Below are 21,011 nucleotides of genomic sequence, written 5' to 3' on the forward strand. Positions count from 1 at the left end.
GACACTAAGTGAGTATTTACTGGCTCAGCCAAGCCCTCTGAAGCCTGTTGGGTGTTAAATGGGGTTCTCTGCTCAGTGACCTCCAACAACAACTGACGTCTCCTGATCTAAGCCCTTCCTGTTGTTTTACTGGTGATGGTTAGTTTTCTATTAAGCTCATTTGAGTCCTGCACATTTTTACCCTCTGCCCTTTAAAGGGAGGGACTAATGTTAGTTTTGGCTTCTGAATGAAAACTTTGCAGTTCGGGCTCCAAACGGAGCAACTGCAAAAAAAAGAAAGGAAGAAAATTTAAATTATAAATCATCTTTAGCATCATAGCAGGACACTTACCAGCTGACTTCACTATGGCTATTATCTGTTGGACACCATTTCAGCATGAAGTGTTCCCAGTATCAAGCATCCTACAAGCTTTGCTCCTTACCCAAAAGTCACGAGCTGTAGTTAAAAAATCGTGGGATTGAAAAGCTAGTAATAACACAGAGTAATAATGCATATTTGGTATTTCCTTCTGCCTTTCAGTGTTTTAACCTTCATGGGTACACAGAGGTCATATTTTCAGACTTTCCTCCTTAGCCCTCAGGGATAGAAACTCAAAAATGAAGGCTGAGATTGTCAAATAATTAAATTCTTCAAGGAGTTTCGGGTAGGGAGGCAGGGGAGAAAGGAGAAACCAAGTCTGTGACAAAACCCCAAGAGCTGGCAGTACACTTAATGAGTGGGAGGCAAGAGGGACTTTGATTCTGTCGCTGGTGACTGAGGCTGAATAATCTAAATCACAGTGCTGATGTAAATCACAAAGATTGTATTTAAACACTAAGAGTAAAGGATTTCATCACTGCACTTCTGGTCCAATCTGGTCCAGAGCCCCATGATATAAACTTAGAGGCAAAAAGCATTTCATACATTCTGTGTGTATTTCATACATTCAGTGGATGAGGTTTGATGCACCAGTGTACTTTCCTGAAGCATTTGTTTGGGGGGGAATGTTGTCCTGAGGCTCCTGGCCTCTCTGGAAGTAGAGCTGGTCACCCACTACACCATTCCTCCTCTGCTGCCCTCAAGGTTTTGCTCCAGGACAGTTGCTCACAAAATAGTTCATGGCACAAGCAGATGACATTAACTACAGTACATTGCAGAAACAGATTGGGCCAGCATAGAAGGCTTTTGGTTCAGAGGCAGGGTAGCAAGTGCTATTTACAAGACATGTCTGTGATATGCTATGTTGAGCTAAGACTGAGAACTCAAGAACTATTTCTGCTTTGTTTTTCCTAGTTAAGCACAAATTAAATTATGCAGCTTAATGCTATTCTAACAGAGCTTCATGTCCATAAAATTAACAGATTAAAGAGTTCCTGAAAGTACTGGCCAAAATACAAGAATTAAAAATATTTTAAGAAACCAGCTTTGAACCCATCCACAAATGAACAGCCTCCCTGTCGTATTTATTTGCAGATACATGAGACATTCTGAAATCAGGACGTTTTATTTTCCCCTAGCGTTGTGTGTTTAATTTGGAAGTCCTGTATTTCAGACCTTCCACTGAATCACAAAAACAAAACAAAGAGACTTCAAAAGCCATTGTTGCTCCACTCGAGTCTAAACTCTGCCTTTGTTCCTGTAGCTAATGAGTTTATACTGTCCTGCAGGGAGGATTGACACCAGCCCTCGAGTAAATGAAAGCCGGCCAAATGCTGGTAAGATCAGAGCACTAAAGTAATTATGGGTTGATTAAATGTTTATCTTCTTTACAGGTGGGAAGGGAAGAATGAAAATGAAGTAGGACGATGCAAAGAGACTGGCAAGATTCATGTGACAGTCAATCACAAGTACTACAGGCCAACTGAAGTGGTAAGAAAATGTCCTCTCTTAGCTCTGCAAATGAATAATCCGATCAGTCAGCCAATAAATTGCTGCATTTGGCCAGCATGCTGTGAAAATGGCTTAATTGCACTCCTGCTGCCAGCTCCAGGAGCTTGAAATGAGCCTGCTCGGTGTTGGCCCCCAACCGCTAGCTCCCTGGGAACAGGCAGGAGTTGGGAACGCCACTGCTCTGCCTCTGTCACCCTTAGAAAAGGCGAGGGGATGTTTAGGGCATGAAACATCAGCTTATGGGAAACAACAAGTGTAGAATAACCTGTTGTTCCTTCTGGTCTTGAACGCATATGTGGTCATCTCCTCCAGCTGCAAGAATGGAAAGCAAGGGAAGGTGGGCACTAATAGGCTTTGTTTTTAAAGTACCTCCTTCTGCATCTCCAGTGTTCCAACCTCATCCAGTAAGTATCCTCTCTTCCACTGAGAGTGTTGTGGGTACCACAAAGAGCCTGTTTCAGGATTGCCTGTGTGCTCTGTTTTCTTGGGTGCTTGCAGGATACTGCTCAGTAAACGCTTGTTTGCTCCCAGGGAATGCCTTGGTGCACTCCACCAGGAATGCTTGACCAGTCCATGTGGCCGGTGGGACCAAGCCACTAACCTCTGTACTTAAATCTCCTGATAAGCATGTCAGGAGAGGAAAAACTGTATTTCTAAGTCAGGCAGGAGGTTGGCCATGCACAGGTGACATAGGACAGAGCCTGCTTTCTGGACTTGTGGAACAATAGCCTTGACTGTACCCTGGATGTTCCCAGGAAAATATGTTCTGTCTTCTGGGAGGGTGATACCACCCCTGACAGCTGCTGATGCCACATAAACTCTCAGTCTGTCTGTTCAGAAGTGCTGGCTTGATTCAAGCAAGGTGTGGCTTCGAGCCACATCCATCTGGACTTGAACTGCTAGGTGGGAGTGAGGAACTGCACGTGTGGAAGTGGGCATGAGACCTAAAGTGGCAGTTCAGAGAGGAATAGATACTGTAATGCTTTGCAAAAAAGGGCTGGGCCCCTGGCTCACAATCAAATGCTGGGAAGTCATTAAGAGCTGTCCATCATTCTGCACTTTGGTAAAGTGTCAGGATGACAAGGAGGACACAGAGACAAAAGGACTTGCCAAACAGGAAAAGGACACTTGACCCAACAAGTCTGTGCTTTTTGAGACCCACTTTACTTCTTTGTCTCACCTGGTGCTAGCAAGTACATATTCACTCCTCAGAATGTGCTGGCAGTATGTAGCTATTCTGAAGTCCTCACTGTAGTTCCACCTTGTTCATGTGCTCACACGTGTTCTGCTGAAATAGTGGTTCTCAAGGTTCCCCCTCTGTCCTTATTGGTCTTCTTTTGCCTACTGTATTTTAACTTCAGCTCACTGTATGCTTGCCCAGCTGGGGACAGTGCATAAGCACCAGTGCCTCAAGAATGCTCATGGAGTTGCTAGTGGATCCATGTATGACTAAAGGGATTTATTCGAATTCAGAGTGGAGCGTGGCCTTGAAATCGCACTGTGCACAAACTCAGTAGGAACCTGGTGTTTTTCTGAAATTATTTGGTCTGCCACAGGCCACCTGACCTCAGGCTCCACCTCTGTCTTCCCCTGCCCCCATCTTACCTTGTGTTTAATGTGGTCCCTGCTTGGTTCTGGAGGAAACCGAGAAGGCTGTGAAGCTGAATGATTGTGATCAAGACAGAAGCACAAAATGGAGGTTGAAGTGCCTTTGTCTTAAGGAACATGCAAATGAACTGTGATCAAACTCTTCTACAAAGAGATGTGGCACCCACCTCCTGCAGTCAAAGTTCCATTTTTAGAGCATTTCAGGATGGGTACCCAGAATCACTTTTATTTTATTTAATTCTGTGTGATTACCAAATGCCAGATGAAAATCCAGTCCACTGGAGGCAAAGCAATGAGAGAGCTGAGATGGACTGATGGGATGTGTCTCCTCCCACCACCTTCACCAAGACCCCTGAAGGCAAGGAAGCTGCAATTTTGGGAGGATGAGCAAGTTCAGTTAACAGGAATTCTGCTGCTGAATCTCAGCTGACACAGAATATCTGATGCTCAGAATCTCATGTCTTATCAGGAACCGTTTCTGTCTGTCTCTCTAAAATTTAACATGGTATTCTGGAGGGTGAAAATAAATATCATTTAATCTTTTGTACAGACAGTTCTGGCAGTGCCATTACATTAGTTTCGAAAACACATTTGTTTTCTTCAGTTAGTGATCCTTGGGGTCAAGGGCTCCAATTGCAAAGCTTAGCTGTGTTGAAGAAGAAACCTTGAAATGTGAGACTGTCTTCTGGTCAAACCACACAGACCCTTTGTGTGCCTTGACTCTAAATCTCTTCACTCTGCTTTTGACTGGCTTTGGGGCCCTCTGGGAGTTACTGGCCTTGGAATTGTTCCTGCTAATGCTTCTAATGCTTGTCTCTCTCCATCCCTCCTTGCATCTTGCCAGCTATAAACTTACTGATGTCTTTTCTTTCAGCGTGTGTTGAAGTCCTCTCAACATCTTTTCTGACCCTTGTTTAATGCGGCTTGGAAACTCTAACCTGCTTCAAGTATTGGAGAGAAAAAAAATCATTGCTTCTGCTTTTTTGAAAATCAGCAATTTCCACAGGAGTTTCATGAAAATTTTACCTTTTATACTTGCCTTCATATACTATGGAAGATGCTTTCAGGTATTTTGCAGGTTTTTTTAGCACATTGCTAGTAACGTCATAGTTTACACCCATGTGGTGCCCCAGACATGTAAAAAGAAGTTTTCACTTCAGTTTATTCACCTTTAATATGTGGATACTTCATAAATTATCCCACTACTCTGTTCTGCTCTTATTACAGTCAGAATGTTTATACTGTAGGTAGCCAGCTTGGATTTAAATAATCTATTCAATATTAAAAATAGTGATAAAATTAAATTTAAATTTCTTCTAAAAGTTAAAACTGAAGTTCTGTGACCCATCTCAGTCAGCTGGAAACAAGCAGACCTGCAGCACACGAGTCAGAAGCAGGTCTCTCCAATCCTGCAATTGGGTAATTCTTAGAGAATTAGGACCTGTCTTTAATTTCCTTATCTTTCAGCAAGATAACTGCCATTAATCTGTGTGCAGAAATGTCCCCCTCAAAAATTGCACAGTTGCTTCCAATCAAAGCCCATTAAGGTGTTTGCATAAAATTGCCTCTGTTATTTTTGCATGGTGGGTATTAAGCTAACAGTTATGTAGGAGCTTGCTTCATCCCATTGCCCTTTCCTGCAAGGATAAAGATTAACTCTAGGTCTTGCTGGTCTGTCCTGTCCTCATTGAACAGTTGGGAGTTTAAGTTTCTTTTTAGAAGGAGGGAAAAAAAAAAAAAGAGAAACCTTTCAGCCACACATAAATGTTGGGGTTTTTAATCTTACTCTGATGTTCTCTCTGCATGTGTCACAGGGAATGACTCCCCTCCACCTGTTTGGGCAGTTCTCCTCCAGCTTGCCTGGAATAGATTCTGCAGGTTGTGTTTGTGCATTGTATTTGTTATGGGCTGGCACAGCTGTAGCTCTAGGGACATACAGACATCAATGCAAATCTCCTTCCTTTAAGCAAACCCTGGAAACTCTGTCACAATGTGATGCTAATATTTCAGCAGTCATCTGGCCTCTTATTATTCTTCAAAGAGAAAAGGACTTGCTAACTTCTTCCTTTTGCTATGTGCCTTAAGCAATAAAGCAATTTTCTCCCAGTCCTTTCTAGCACTGATATAAATGAAACTACATGTCGTGGTTAGGAGAAAAAACTTAGGGCAATGGCAAAAGATACTTCGTCTTCATGGAGTTATTTATTTTAAAATACTATTTCTTATCTCCTAAGAAGGTCTGTATCCCTTCTTACCAGGTTGTTTACTTTTTGAAGGATTGGTTGGTGTATCTAAATATCTACATAATATACATATATATATATACAAACATAAATTGTATAGATCAAGTTTATATATGTATTTAAGTAAGAAAAAAAAGAACTTTACCAAGTCTTCTATGTGTTGCTTACACTTAATTTTACATCTTTACTCCACCACACTTGGCCTCAGCTGCCCTTTTTCCTTCTCAGAATTAAGCAGGACGGCTTTAAATTTCAGTCTCTTCAGATGTGTTTTAAAAACCTCAGCTCTACGTTTCCCATGTTTCATAGGATTCCAGTAAAAATTCCTTGGGGTGTATCACATTCTCCTAAAGTCAGCTTTCTCAAAGTCAAAAACTTTTCTGCGCTCCTCTGAATGTTCCTGCCCTAAAGAGCATTCAGAGCCTAATGAAAGCACAGTCACAAACCCCTCCACACCCCACACTTCCACCTGCATTTTCACATGAGCTTCATTTCCTACTCCTAAGTTCAGAGCTGCCTGTGACTGTGAACTGCCCGGATGTCTGTCAGAGGAAACACGTGCTTCCCTTCCTCAAGGATCTTTTTGCTCATCAGTGTCAATGTGTGGCCTGTATTTCATACTCATGAAAATGAAATGGGAGCGTTCAAGTAAAAATAATCTTCAGGTGTTTTTCCTGTCTAATGTCCTCACTAGCAGCCAGGTAAAAAAGTTGCAAGTTGTCATAATTCTGACAGTCTACTCTTATCTGGTTTACGGGGTGGGTTTTTTTTGCTCCTTGTTCTGAAAATGTTTGCCAGCATCTGAAAGCTGCTGCCCTGTTTGATGATTTATGAAGGCATGTAGTGACAGGACAAGGAATAATGGTTTCAAACTGTAAGAAGCTCGATTTAGATGAGACATGAAGAAGAAATTCTTCCACGTGAAGGTGACAAGGCCTTGGAACAGGTTGCCCGGAGAAGTTGTGGAGCCCTGGAAGCTAGGTTGAATGGAGCCTTGAGCAATCTGGTCTACTAGGAGGTGTCCCTGCCCATGGCAGGGTTGGTGGAATTAGATTATCTTTAAGGTCCTGTCCAAGCCAAACCATTCTGTGATTCTATGATTACCCACTTTGTCCAAAATTCTCCTCCAAGCTTTGCTGCTATGTCAGCCAAGATGTTTCTCTCTCTGCATTGCTTTGCCACCATCTTCCTTTTATTTGTCCCTCCTGCTAAAATAAAACTGCAGTAGATTTTTAATTTGTCTGCTTGTTTTAGTTAAGGCCTTACTTATCAAACACTTCAGAGATATCTCTGCAAACACACATGCTAATTTCAGATAAGTATGATGATGATCAGTAGTAACTTCACAGAATCACAGAACGGGGTTGAAAGGGACCTCTGGAGATCATCTGGTCCAACCACCCTGCTAACATAGGTTCAGGTGGGGTTTGAAAATTTCCAGAGAAAGAGACTCCACAACCTCTCTGCTATCAGTTTTTCCTCTCAATATATCACCAAACCTGAGAAGCTTCAGGAGGCTTGTGTCCAGTCTTGTCCACTGTCTTGTTTAGCAGACATAACAGGAGCTCTAACTTGCCTCCTTTCTTGTGGGACCATATACCAAATACATGCCCCTCCAGCACTCCCACACACATTTCTACTTTTTGCTTCATAACCGGCTTGTTGCATCAGTGTTAGAAAGGCACATCCAGTGAAGGAATCCCTCTGGACACCACTCTTTGCAGTCCTCATATACCATACTTTGCCTAGTTGCTGCTCTTTGCATCGTCCTCTGCTGTGCCTCCACAAAATATTTGTCTGTCAACTTGTACAGCTGGCTGTGTTCCCCTTCACCACCTCTTTCCCTGCTGTCATTTCTGAGGTTTTGAAACCAGCCATGTGTCATCTGTGACCTTCACATCTTCATTGATCTTCCTGAGAACATCAGCCTGTCTCTCTCAGCCTGCATTCAGATCCCACAACTATCTGACAAGAGTAGCCAGAGGAGGAGGGTGTCCTTGCCTCCCTGGGGTCTTGGCTGGAATGATTTTGCACCCTGGCTGTTGCACCATATGTTTATTTACAAGATGAGTAGTTTTTTTCCTCAGAAATGTTTGGACTAGCTGACTGACTGACATTGGGCAATGCAATTTTCCACTCTAGGTGGGTGCAGAGATTGCAACCCCACTGAAAAGCTAGGATGTAAAGATAAAGCTGTCATGCAGGCTGAAGGTTGGTGTTTTTCATTGCTCATTTCTCTGAATGCTGTTGACACATAGCAATTAGTGGCAACCTCATATATGACAGATCCAGCCTCAACTCCTGAAAACAGATTTTTAAATTAAACTTGGGCGACAGGATTAAGACTGAGGGAAAGGCGACTGAGGACAGAAGGCTGTTTACCTCCTTAATTAGGTCCTGATTCAGCCAAGCATTCAAGCAAGTGCTTCACTTCAAGGGTATGAATAGTTAATAGGGACAATTTCCATACTCAGAGCTAAGAGTGTGCTTACCTGCTGTTGCTGCATCTTAATGTGAAGCAAAGCAATCCCTCTGTGATGGGAACTGAGATGGCCAGCCCAAAAGTGTGTGGGAACTCAGGAGGTGCCAGCTGATTTCTCGTTTGCCTGCCCCATGGTATGTGAGATGCCAAACTAGCTCTGGACAGTTTCCTTTGCCAGGTTCTCTTAGGGTGGCTTTGCAGGCAAGGAGGGATCAGGCCAACTTCATGCAGTTTGTAGTTTTAATCAACTGTTCGTGCAGCTACATTTCCTGCTCATAATTCTTCTCTGCCTTCCTGGCAGTGGGGGGTCCTACTACCACCTCTTCACTTATTCATGTTTGTTCATGCTCAAAAAGTCTCTTTATCTCACCTCAGATCCCCTTGCCTCCCCCCTCTCCTGGCCTTCCATTTGGCTGCCTCCTCCCCCTTATTGTCTGTCTGTTGTCTCACCCTCATTTGGACCATCCCTTGTTTTCTTATCACTGCCTGTCCTGTGTCTGTCCCATACAAACACTCCCTGTGCTCCAACAGATGTGGTGGGAATTGCAAAGCCTCAAAAGGGAAGTCATGGGAGTGGGAGAAAGCCTGAAGCAAGCAAAAGCTACAACATAAGTCCAGGCTCAGGCAGCACCAAAGACACATTTGTCACAACTGCCAAGTATTCCCTCCTGCCAGCAGTCTCCACCACCTACAGCCTGTTCCCTGTTTGCTTCATGAGATCAGAAGGGCTGAACTGTGGTTCAGACCACATGTTGGAGAGCCCAGTGAGACTGGAGTACTAGTAGAGCAGCTCAGGACCAAACCATCCTCATCACGGCTTTCTAAAGACCTCTGTGTCAGAGGTGGTTGAGGTCACTGAGGGACCTGATTGCTCATTCACATTCATAAATGGGAGCAAATCTGAAGACCTGTCTCCTTTCAGAAGCTGTTTATTTTATTTCACAATGGGATTTTAAAAGTCAAGCAATACATTAACAATACTGCTCACATTTTGACTGTGCTTCCCACCACATTGTAACCTTTTAATTAAGTGTGCTGTGCCAACTCAACTCTTGCAATGGTTGTAGAATGGCAGCACAGAGCCATTAAAGATATGATTTACATCAAAATAAAAATGGCTTTTGAATGCAGAGGATGTGAGGCAGAGGTGAGGTTTCCTTCAGCAAATCTGGAACTGAGGGCTAGGCCCCTGTCTGATTTCTCCAGCCTTCACAAGGGCTTGCTGCCTTCAGCTGTTGGCATTTTATTTCATGGTGAGTGGGTGTTCATGTGAGAAGCCATGTCATGGTTTTAGTGTGGATAAAAGCAGCTTCTGCTGAGTTCAGGTCAGTGGATGCTTTGATGTCAGCTTTTATAGCATGAAGTCTTCCAGCCAGTGGTTGGAGGCATAGATGGGGGCACAGATGTCTTGAGATTGGGTATGCCATGGCATTTACTATCTTTCCTGCTTCAAAGATGCCGCTTCAAGCCATTGCTTTTCAAAAATCTGTGCCACCTCCTGCAAAATGCATAACAGTGTCACTTGGGTGCAGCTGAAGTCCTTATCAGAGTGCAGTTGTCCCTCTGAGGGACTCCCCATGGTGGAGTGTAAGGGCCACATGGACAAGGTGAGGAGAATTTCATAAAGAGGTACCAAATTTTGAGGAAGCAGGGGGTTTTGAAAGTTTGTCTTCAGAAGCTTTAATTTTTTTTCCAAGTGTTTCACAGTTCAAAAATGGCAGTGGGTCTCCTTCACTTTTTTCTTCCATTTCTTTAGTTATTTGACTTTTTTTCCCTTAGAAAATGCAGAATATTTTTACTTTTGGACCATTTTTTCATAAGTAAAGTTTTCTGCTCAAAAAAAAAAAAAAAAAAAAAAAAGAAGGTAATAGTGTGGGGGTTTGAGGTTTTTCTAAGGAAAGCCTTGTTTGAGGGGCACCCTTCTCCTCTGGGATAGTCAAGCTTTTCTTTAGATTGAATCTAGAGCTCTTCTGTCTCACCCCAAAAAAATCCATAAAAAGGTTTTGCTCAGATTCACATCTTGTCTTTCACTATTTACAATTCCTCTCAAAGGAAGAATGGTTGGAAAGAGTGAAGGTTTGGAAGGAGCTGCTTAAAAAACAAATAGCCCTTCACCTTTCCCCTCTATCACCTTTGGAATTATCACTTGTAAATTAACAGCTTCATGATGGAGGCATGAGGAGGTAGGACCTTCATTGTTGTTGCTGCTCTGTGATGTTGGTGCTGATGAGTGCTTAACCACCTTCCTTATCTTCACGTCTCATCTTTGTATTCCACTGAAAATCTGCAACAATGATTCTGACCTTACCAGAGCTTAAAAACAGTTTAACATGGTTAATTATGCTTTAATATCCTAATATTTTACCAGTGTTCAAGGAGAGCTTGTATGGTTGAGCTCCAGGGGAAACTGAGCCTCCTAGAGCTAAACAGCTTTTAAAAGTGCTTTTTTTTTTGTTGTTGATGAATAATAGCCTAGAAAATTATCTTTGTGGCATAAACATCTACAGTACTTGTCATGAACCAGGAAATGGATCTTCATGCCCATCTTGGATGCTCCCCAAGATGTCTGGTGTCCCAGCTGGATGGGTGAAAAGGGAGACAGTAATTATCTGCAGGGCAGGGGAGACTTAAACATTAAAGAGCTTTATGCCTAGGATCAGCTGGAATTTTTGCTCATTCCTCACATATAATGTCTGAGCTCACCAAAGCAGACAATATGAAAAATATTAACAGGATTCAAGTAGACATTAGTGATAGATTAAGAGTGCATGCCTCCCTTGCAAGACTTTTTTTCCTCTTTTTTTTTTTTTCCCCTTTCAGCCAGAAAAGTCTGAAGGTGAGTAGGTGAAGCCAATTTTAATAATTCACAGACGATAATGCATCTATTTCTCACTTGACAGAGCTAGTGTTTAAACTATTAGCATTGTCTGGCATAACATAAAACAGGACCAGTCACCCAGCCCTTTGAAACATCTAACCTGCCCTCATTTGAATGTCTTCCTTCCAGCTTTACCAGTACATTATAATAGTCTTGGTAGAGCTCTCAGCTGGCTTGCGACTTCAGACCTTATCAGGGCTTGTGGTTAGGGATGGGGTAAGACAGCATTGTTCTTCTCCACCTTCTTCTGTAGGCACTGACACAGCAACCTCCCAGCTGCAGAGAGCCACTGGAATTCAAACCAGACCACTGGACTTCTGAACAGGAATGAGATTTTAAATCAGATTTTCTCTTTTTTTGGAACACTGCTCTGTAATTTTTGAAAACACTCTGTTTTATTTTTCCCTTCCTCCACGTTGCTGAACTAGTCCTGTTGCAGTCATGCTTTTCAATGAGTAGCTGTAAGGAAAAAGGTGAATTAAGAATAACGAAAACAAAGTAAACAAAACAAAAGAGTGTTTTAAAACCAGGACAGCTGCCTGGTTTTTACAGTAATCTGTGACAAGCCCATGTTTATGATTCACCACATCTGTTATCAAATTAGTTCTTTGCAGACCTGAGCTTTGCTAATTTCCAGATTGGGTCACTAAGAGATGAATTGCTTTTGTTTTTATTTTCTCCTCTGTTTGACCCATAAAACACTACACTTCCACATTCTGATTTAGAAAGCAAAAACATACATTCAAGTCTCTTTATAATAACAAAGACTTCTGACTAAAGCACTTGGCTCCCACTCTAGTTTTCCCTCAGATAACAGTTGCACATTTCCAAACCTCTCATCTTTGGCAACTTTTCCTTCTTGATCCTAATTGTTGTTTCCATTTGCTGGGGGAGATTAGAAAGTGGATTTGGGAGGTGAAATTGGAAACAGAGGAAATGTAATGTTGTAGAAAGAGCTCAGGTGAGTGGTGGAGCTGAGTTTGTCCTGTGCCCTGTTTCAATAGCCATGAGACAAAGCCAGTTGGGGCTTCTCCTTATATTGCAGTGTCACCACTGATCGCATGTTGTGACATCACTCCTCACCCTAAACAATTCTTCTGTAGTGCTAATCCTATAAAGTTACCACAGTCTTTTATCCTTCGTGGAACTGGCTGAAAGAGCTTGCAGATGAGCATCCAAAGTGGTATTTAGGTGTTTTTCCTGACCTCTCTTTGGCTGTCTCCTCCCTGAGGTGCTTATTTGTGTTATCTCTGCATTTTGCATATTTGTTAGATGCCTTCTGGCCAGCTTCTAGGCTTAAAATAAAGACCAATATTAATCTTGACTGATGAACTGAATCCCAAAAGAGTCATACAGCTTGGGGACTAACTAAAGAAAATGTTGGCATGGTGAGAATCTGATGAGCCCTGAAGGTAAGCCACCCACCTCTGTGATAATTCATGAGCTATGTGGCATGATGACTGCCAGGGGAAGGTGGACAGGAGTCAAAACAGAAACACAGGAAGGTGCATTAGATAGCCACAGTGGTGAAGGCTTACATGTGCTTGAAGAACAGCCAAAGGGAGAGGATGATGGATGACAGGCAGTTGGTGTGCTGGAAAGCTCACAAGGAGTATTCTTATTTTTGCCTTCTAGTATTAGCGACCGCAATTAGCTCTCCTTTGGCTTGACTGCTAGATGGAGTTAAAAAGAAAAAGATGTAATTGACTGAAATGACTTCTTAAATATTACTTTGTGAAAGATTCCCTGCTCCAGATTAATGCATGGAACAATCATCTTTGCTACCCTTGATAGCAGAGCTTGCTCTGACTGAGAACACCCCAGATGCAGACATCTGCATCCAGAAGCTACTTTGGCTGAAGATTTGCTTCCAGAGGAAGCAGGTATCAGGGCCATGATTGCTGGTGCAGACTTCTGGGAGAAACTGTCCCTGCGTGCAGGTATGTGGTAGTTCATGTCCTTGTTGTGGGTTTTGTGAGGATCGACATTTATTATATGCCAGAGTTCACCACATGGGCATTTTGTACACTGACATACAGACAAGTGACTGGAATGTTTAGTTGAAGCACTGGGACTGCTCAGAGATGCCAAGACTTTTAGCTGGGAGGGGCCATTTAGAAACATGACAAATTGGTTGGAGTCACCATTACTTTTGGCTGGGACTGACAAGGGTTTTCCCATTGGTGGTAAGAGGAAAAGGTCTGCTGAAGGGATGTGTGCAGTGGTCAGATGAATGTCATCGATAACTCATTTTCCACACACCACTGAACATTAGTGACTGCTAGATTCAGAAGGAACTAATTAGATGTGGACACATCCTTGCTTTTTGTGTCAACTTTCGCCTTGGTTGCTGGCTACTTTTTTTTCTGAAAGCCTGAAGAAGCTGGGTTGTCCCTCAAGTCTTCCAGTGTCTGCCTTAACAGCTCAGAACCCAGCTCAATACTGTTTGCAGTTGCCAATGAGCAAAAATTCACAAGACACAGTATGTCAAGAATGCCCTCAGACACTAGGTGATGTGAAGGCTTTCTGGGGACCCTGGGTAACCTGTCAAAGACAGTTCAGGAGGCTGGCATCCTCCAGCAGATGTGTCACAACTGTGTCTCTTTTCCCAAAGCCATGAGTAGATTGCTGAGGGAGACAAAGGAACTTTATATGAAAATTTTCATTTTGAGTCAAGATTCAAACTACATGAATATCTAGTTTGGGGGGGTGTTTGAGTTTGGGGCGGGGGAGAGGTGTTTGAGTTTTCCTTTCATTCATTGCTATCAATGGACAGAATTTTCTTTTGCTTTCTGCTAGTAAGTACAGTCTAACTATTTGCAGTGATCGCTGCAGAGATGCACTTTGAAGAAAGGCATTCTCTTAATATAAATCATTTTAACTTGGGCTTTAGATATTAGAGAGATTCCTGGATAAGGAAAGGGTGGGTTAGGCTTTCCTGTGAGGATACAACACGAATGGGAAGAGATGACTTGACAGTGCACTTGTGGAGGTGAACAGGCTCATTTCTCTGGAAAGGGTGTTGACAAGCAGTGATTCTTGGGAAGCCTCCAGACAGAGTCCAGACACTGACTTTAGGGATTTAGGCAATATAAAAATGATTATTAAAAGAACACCAACCCAAACCCATTGACATCAGCTGTGCCTGCAGGTTTTTTTCTTTTTATCACATACTTTTGTTCTATTAAACGTTTCCAGAAACACTTGGACAGTTAAGCCTAGCGCTGTGAAAAGGACTAATACCCATATTTGATAGATTCTTCTGTGTTCTTTTGTGTCAAACCAAATACATTTCAGCTGCAAGTTTAGTGTTCTTTGAAAAAAAAACCCCAAGACAATACACAGAGAATACACAGGGCCTTGAGCCTGACAGACCTCATGTGGACATGAAGTGATGATCACACTGAATATCAGATTGGTAAGTGGCCTTGCATGTTCACATGGCCTTAGGCATAGATATTGAGGTGGCTCCCTCAAAAGCTAAGTTTCAGGCATGCTGACAAAACCATTTGTTCATGTCCCAGATATTATTTTGCTTTGGTTTGTTCTCATCCCCAAGATTCATTTTGTATTATGCCTAATAAGGGGATGCTTTGGCCAGGGGGAGCTTGCAAGCATTCTGGTTTGTGGCCTCTGTTTTTCCCCCTCTACTAAGCACCCCATTATTGCTGCTGCAAAGCAAACAGACCTCAGATCCCTCTTGAAAACTTGTGCTGCCCTCAAAAATCACTCTACTAATGATGTGCTGGTGACCACTGCTGTTAGTGGGAATTGTCTCCTTGTGCTGCCTAGTATCTGTCTATTTGTACTCCATGCGCTGAGGGCATGTGGACACAACTTGACCTGATAAGGGAGGTTGAGTAAAGGAAACTGAAATGCTTCAGTGCAGCAGAGGCAGGGTAAATTAGCTGATGTAAACACCGTGATTGTAACGATAGCAGCATGGCTTCGTGTTGTGAGCTGTATCAGTGATGTGCAGCGTGGCCTCAGGTTATGGATGTTCTGTGCAGGACATCTTTTTCTGGTCCTGGTTTGCAGCACAGCTAGAGCAGGAAGATGACTGCTGGGAGCTGTAACCCATGTGCAACTCTGTCGTGAGGCAAACCCCAGCTGGAGGATGGCCCTGCAGAACAGTTTGTAGCCAGCAGAGCTGCGCAGGAGTCAGGAGAGAGGGAGCAAGGTTCCCAAGAGCTCAGCCAGTGCCTTTTGGAAAGTGTTTCTTACTCTAAATAGCTTCAAGGCCTGTGTCTTGTGCAGGTTCTTGTGCTTTGCCAGGGACAAGATTGCAAAACAGACAATGTCAGAACTTTGCAGCCAAACTGGGCCATTCCAATTTGTTTGAAAACCTGTTTCACACAGCTTCAGAGCAGGCTGAAAGCACCTGTAGGAATCTGCTGTTTACTCCATAGAAACCTAAAATCTTTTGCTATTTCTCGACAGGAACTTTTTTCCCCCTCTGCTCCTGATACAGTTTCCATCTTCCAGCTTTACAGCCCCTGTCTGGGTGCATTTGTAGAAGGTGATCTGAAGAAGCACAGATGTGTGGAAGTTTACCATTCCTTTAATTAAGTAACGTGTTAGGGTGTATTTATAGCTGTGCTGACTCAGAGCCATAGGTTAACAGCTCCTGCACTCCCATAGTATTGAATAACTGCCCAGAGCGTTATCCCAACATTTCTGTAAAACAAAGTGCTGGGAGCTGTGAGTGTAGAAAACTGAGGAATTTAGATGCTTATTTTAATGGGGAGCACTATTAAAACTAAAATTCCTCTCTTTATGGGTACTGGCTAATGAGTGGAATGCTAAAAAAAGATGCTAAGCTGCAACAGCCTCAGCAACAGAAAAGATCACAGAATTACAGAATGTTAGGGTTTGGAAGAGACCTCTAGAGATCATCTAGTCCAACCCCCCTGACAGCAGGATTACCTAGAGTAGGCCATACAAGAATGCATCCAGGTGGGGTTTGAACGTCTCCAGAGAAGGAGATTCCACTAGCTCTCTGGGCAGCCTGTTCCAGTGTTCTATCAGCCTCACAGAGAAAAAGGTTTTCTTTATGTTTACATGGAACCTCCTATGCTCCAGCTTGCACTCATTGCCCCTTATCCTATCATTGGACATTATCCTATCCTCCTAACACTCACCCTCATGAATGAGGTCATGCTTCAGTCTCCTTTTCTCCAAGCTAAAGAGACTCAGCTCCCTCAGCCTTTCCTCAAAAGGGAGATGTTCCACTGCTTTAATCATCTTTGTGGCTCCGCTCTGGACTCTTTCAAACAGTTCCCTGTCCTTCTTGAACTGAGGGGCCTGGAACTGGAAACAATATTCCAGATTAACCACAACAGATAACGGAGGAGTGCATATATGATAGATGTTATTCCCGATTTTTCCTGGCTGGTTTTCTTGGATTTATGCTCAAAATAAACAAAGTAATTGGTGTCTGTATTGTAGCAGAGCAGATCTAGGGAATGGCTTGCAACCTGCTTATGAGGATAGTTGGACTTTGGCATCTTTAAATTAAATAAATGCATAGAATCATAGAATTGTCAGGGTTAGAAGGGACCTCAAGGATCATCTAGCTCCAACCCCTCTGCCACAGGCAGGGACACCTCACACAGGATCAGGTTGCTCAGAGTCCCATCCAGCCTGGCCTTAAAAATATCAGGTATGGGACTTCTACCACCTCCCTGGGCAACCTGTTCCAGTGTCTCACCACCCTCATTATTTGCCCTTCCTGTTTTTAATCTTTGCAAGGCAGTGTGTTAAAAGGTTAGTGAAGTGAGAATCTTGAGAACTCTTGGTAGTGGAGAATGAGAAGGTAGGCTTATGTCCTCTTAGAATGCATGTCCTCTTAGGAAAATATGTTGAGTGGACATGGTTGTAAGTTGTGGTCTGTGAAACAAATCTCCTAACACTTGACATACACTATGAAGAGAGATGTTGGTTCTTGAGGTGAAGTTGATTTTAGTGTAGACTTGTGCTGGCACCTGTCATAGATCACTTTGTAGAACACAGAGGCCAAAGAGGCAGGTGAAGGCTGAAATCCGGATTTCATCTGCACAGCATGTTTTCACCAAAAGGATCTCTCTGCCTGGACAGTGAATGCTTACAGCAAAACACTTTGTGCCCTTCAGTCAGGGTTGTCAGTGGAGGGGAGGGAGTGGGAACCCCACCCCACATCCTGGCAGGGTGAGAAAGGAATCTCCAGTTGCAACAGCTTTTGTGAAGGCAGTTTGAAGAACCCCTCGCAGACATTGTCCCGTCCTGTTACTTTGTAAACCTTTGCCTCTTTGCCTCTGCTCTTTTTTTTTTTTTTTTAATGAAACCAGCAGTTAGAAGGCTTGTAAGTATCGCTGTACAGCTACTTTGAAACGTTGGATTAAAGAAGTGCATAATCTTTCACTCTCTGTGTGACTGCAAGAGTCCTACAGCTCTCTTGCTTCTCAGAAGCTTTCACTCACTTGCTGTGACCAACCCAAACTAAGCTTTTAAGTCAAAAAAACAATTGATGTCATGCTTAATTCACTTCAAACTCTGCCCCATGTTAATAACTGGCAGTGACCATCTTAATATTGCAGCAGAGCCTTAGAGGGATGCTGGACTTCTGAGCTATAGACATATCTTGGGATCCTGAGCCCTGCTTCGGGGTGGAATTTGTGAGTGAGGCATTCCCCCGGGATCACTCACAGAGGAAGGAAGGGCTGGCTGGTCACTGGCCCTTAGGGTTGAAAATCTTGCCAGCAAAGCTGGAGTCCTCTGGAAAGGTCTATACATCTGGGGTAAAAAGACAACCCCCCAGCCAGAATCGGTGGAGAGACAGAGACACCAAATGCAGGCTTCCTTCAGCTGTAAATCTTCATCCTTTTGACAACAAATATTTTACTTCAGCAATCTGACCCTAGTCAGAGCTTCATAGTATTAGTTTGTCAGAAGTGACTTGTTTTTCCAAGTCTGCCAACACTGACTGACAGGCATGGTTAGCATGATAAAGGAAAGCTCTGTATTTACTGCAAGTATCCTTGCCCAGGCATGACTGTTCTCAGCAATGACTAAGGTGGCAACTCACTGGTGTTTTCTGTTGATTGTTCCCTTGCATAAAACACTGGTGGTTTATTTTATGAGCCATGAAGAGCAAATTCAACTCAAGTGAGAGATATTAGAACAAAACCATGAGTGTGTTCACTAACAATTCTGACCTCAGGCTGCAGAAACAGAACATCTCTGGTGACAAGCAGAAGAGCCATTGCACACTTTCAGAATTAAATTGGTTGTACTTTCTTGGTGTCCAAGTTAGTTTGAAGGGAAAGGAATAATATTTCTCCAAAATCATGGAGAAAGTGAAACAATAATTATTGCTTCAGCAAGATTTGCAGCTTAAGGAGTCTTGTGATTTTAAAGGTCTCTGTATATTCAGTCCTAAACACTTGATCTTGACATACATTGTACTTGGCTTCTTAAACTAGTTTTAATTAAGTTAAGGTTCTCTTTGCAGCCTTGGAAGCTTTTTAGCTATTTCTTTACATTTGTGAGCTCACAGCTATCTCTCTGTGTGATGCAAACTTTGGCCGTAAAATGAGAAAGTGAAACACCTCCCTGCAATTCAGAAAGAAGGTGGTTTCCTCGGTGGAAATAATCTACGTTGGCCATAGCAAGAGCTGCAATTCAGTTCAAGCATCTCATTTAACACTTAAGATTGTCTTTGCTTATATGGGCTATGCTCCAGCAGCGTTAGGAAATCCTTGGTGGATAGTAATCTGGAACACAAAAAGCAGCGGTCGTACTACAGCACAATTGATAGCCTCCACTTAGCTGCAGTTTTGGGCTACATGATCATGGAGATGCAATTAACTGTCTTTGCCTGTGAGGGTGGGTCCTGCCAGATCTGGAATAGGTCATAGATGGCGCACTGTGGCTGTGTGGTTAGGTGTAATTGGACTTGCTCAGAAAGAGGTCCAGACTCGGGGCTCTCAGCAAAGTCAGGCATTCAGAAATGCCACATACCACTAGCCCACCACATCTGCCTCCAGCCCTGACCTATCCAGACTGCACATTCAGACTCTTTTCTTTTTTTCTTTTTCCCTTTCTTCCTGTGTTTTCTGTCAAGAAAGTAACTTTGCCTTGCATCTCTGACTCGCCCTGAGGAAAAGGAATACAATCAAGTGGGCAGGCTTTAGTGCTGCTGACTCTGTGGAGAGGAAACAGATTAGAATCTTTGCTCCAGGTATTTGTTGTCCTGAATTCCCTCTGTGGGCTCCCGAGTATTTTTATTATGCATTTCATGGGGCTCCTTAAGTTCCAAGCTCCCAAGTGCAAAGGAGTTTCATTACCCAAGCTGTGACTAGTGCCATGGACAAAACATGAAATGCTTGAGTTCATCATTAGTTTACTTGTCTGAAACAAAGCAAATAGAGAGTGTCATTTCTTGTTGAGAAAACACACTTTCTTGGCAGTGCTTAGCATAGATGTTTCCAGCAGAATCATCTCTCTTTTGAGTCTGTCTAGAGTAGGCAGAGTTGTGTTGGCTTCCCAGTTCAGTTTGAGATTTGACAATGCCCCAGGGAAGGGATGCGTCATTTTCAAGGAATCCCCCACGCCCCACAAAACTTGCAAATTTTACATTTATAACATAATGTCTGCCTTGAGGAGGCAAAATCATAGAATAGTTGGGGTTGGAAGGGACTTTAAAAACCACCTAGTTCCAACCTCCCTGCCATGGTCAGGGACTCCTTCCACTAGACAGGGTTGCTCCAGGCCTCATCCAACCTGGCCTTGAGCACCTCCAGAGAGCAGACATCTACCATTTCCCTGGTAACCTGTTCCTGTGTCTCACCACCCTCACTGTAAAGAATCTCTTGCTAAAATTCAGTCTGAATCTACCCTCTTCTAGCTGAAATTCATTCCCTCTCATCCTATCACAAGCCCTCATAAAAAAAACCCTCCCCAGCTTTCTTGTAGCCCCCCTTCAGGCTGCTGTCAGATCTCCCCTAAACCTTGTCTTCTCCAGGCTGAACATCCCTAACTCTCACAGTCTGTCCCCACAGGGGAGATGTTCCAGCACTCTGATCATCTTTGTGGCCTTCCTCTGGACCCACTCCAGCAGTCCAGTTTTCTTGTGTTGGGGACACCGAACTGGACAGAGTGCTCCAGATGAGGAGTCAGAAGAGAAAGAGTAGAGGGGCAGAATCATCTCACTCATCTGTTGTTATCGGGATTAACAGAATTGTGCAATCACAGAATGTCAGGGGTTGGAAAGGACCTCTGGAGATAATTGAGTCCAACCCCCCTGCCAAAGCAGGGATACCTAGGGGGGATTTTGAAGGAAACTCCACAACCCCTCTGGACAGCCTCTTCCAGTGCTCCATCACCCTCACCATAAAGAAGTGCCTTCTCTTGTTGAGGTGGAACTTCCTGTATTCTAACTTGTTCCTTGTCCTATCATTGGGCACCACTGAAAAGAGACCATCATCTTCATCATGACACCCACCCCTCAGATATTTATAGACATTGATAAGATCCCCTCTCAGCCTTTTCTTCTCAAGTCTAAACAGCCTCAGGTCTCTCAGTCTTTCTTCATAGGAGAGATGTTCAAGTCCCACAATCATCCTCATAGCTCTCTGTGGGACTAGCAACCTTTTGCTAGTGTTTGGTGTATTATTTTCAGACGGGCATGTCTGACGCAAAATTCAGCCTAACTACCACCCTGTATTGACTCTCAATGTTACATGGACAACACCTTTCAAGTATCACCTCATGTATAAAAAACCCATGGTGCAATCAAACTTTGAATGGGTCTGAGGCTCTTTAATTGGTATTAATTTCTGTATCTTCTCTGGCTTGTTTTTCAGTGCAGTTTTAAAGGGAGGCATAAGGATTTAGGATGCTTTTGTTGACATGGCCCACTCAGAGCTTCTCTTCCTGGAAAACATCCACAGG

At 43.3% G+C, this 21,011-nt stretch overlaps 1 protein-coding gene across 1 annotated transcript in view; it reads left to right on the plus strand.

The window, feature by feature from the left end:
* Nucleotides 1-21,011, plus strand: part of GMDS (GDP-mannose 4,6-dehydratase) — a 357,646-nt gene that overhangs the window by 282,960 nt on the left and 53,675 nt on the right. Inside the window, exon 9 of the mRNA XM_054381971.1 lies at nt 1,753-1,849. Within this exon, the coding sequence (XP_054237946.1) occupies nt 1,753-1,849 (97 nt within the window). The remainder of the gene's footprint in view (nt 1-1,752; nt 1,850-21,011) is intronic.

The sequence above is a fragment of the Indicator indicator genome, chromosome 6, assembly GCF_027791375.1.
Source record: "Indicator indicator isolate 239-I01 chromosome 6, UM_Iind_1.1, whole genome shotgun sequence".
Lineage (NCBI taxonomy): Eukaryota > Metazoa > Chordata > Aves > Piciformes > Indicatoridae > Indicator > Indicator indicator.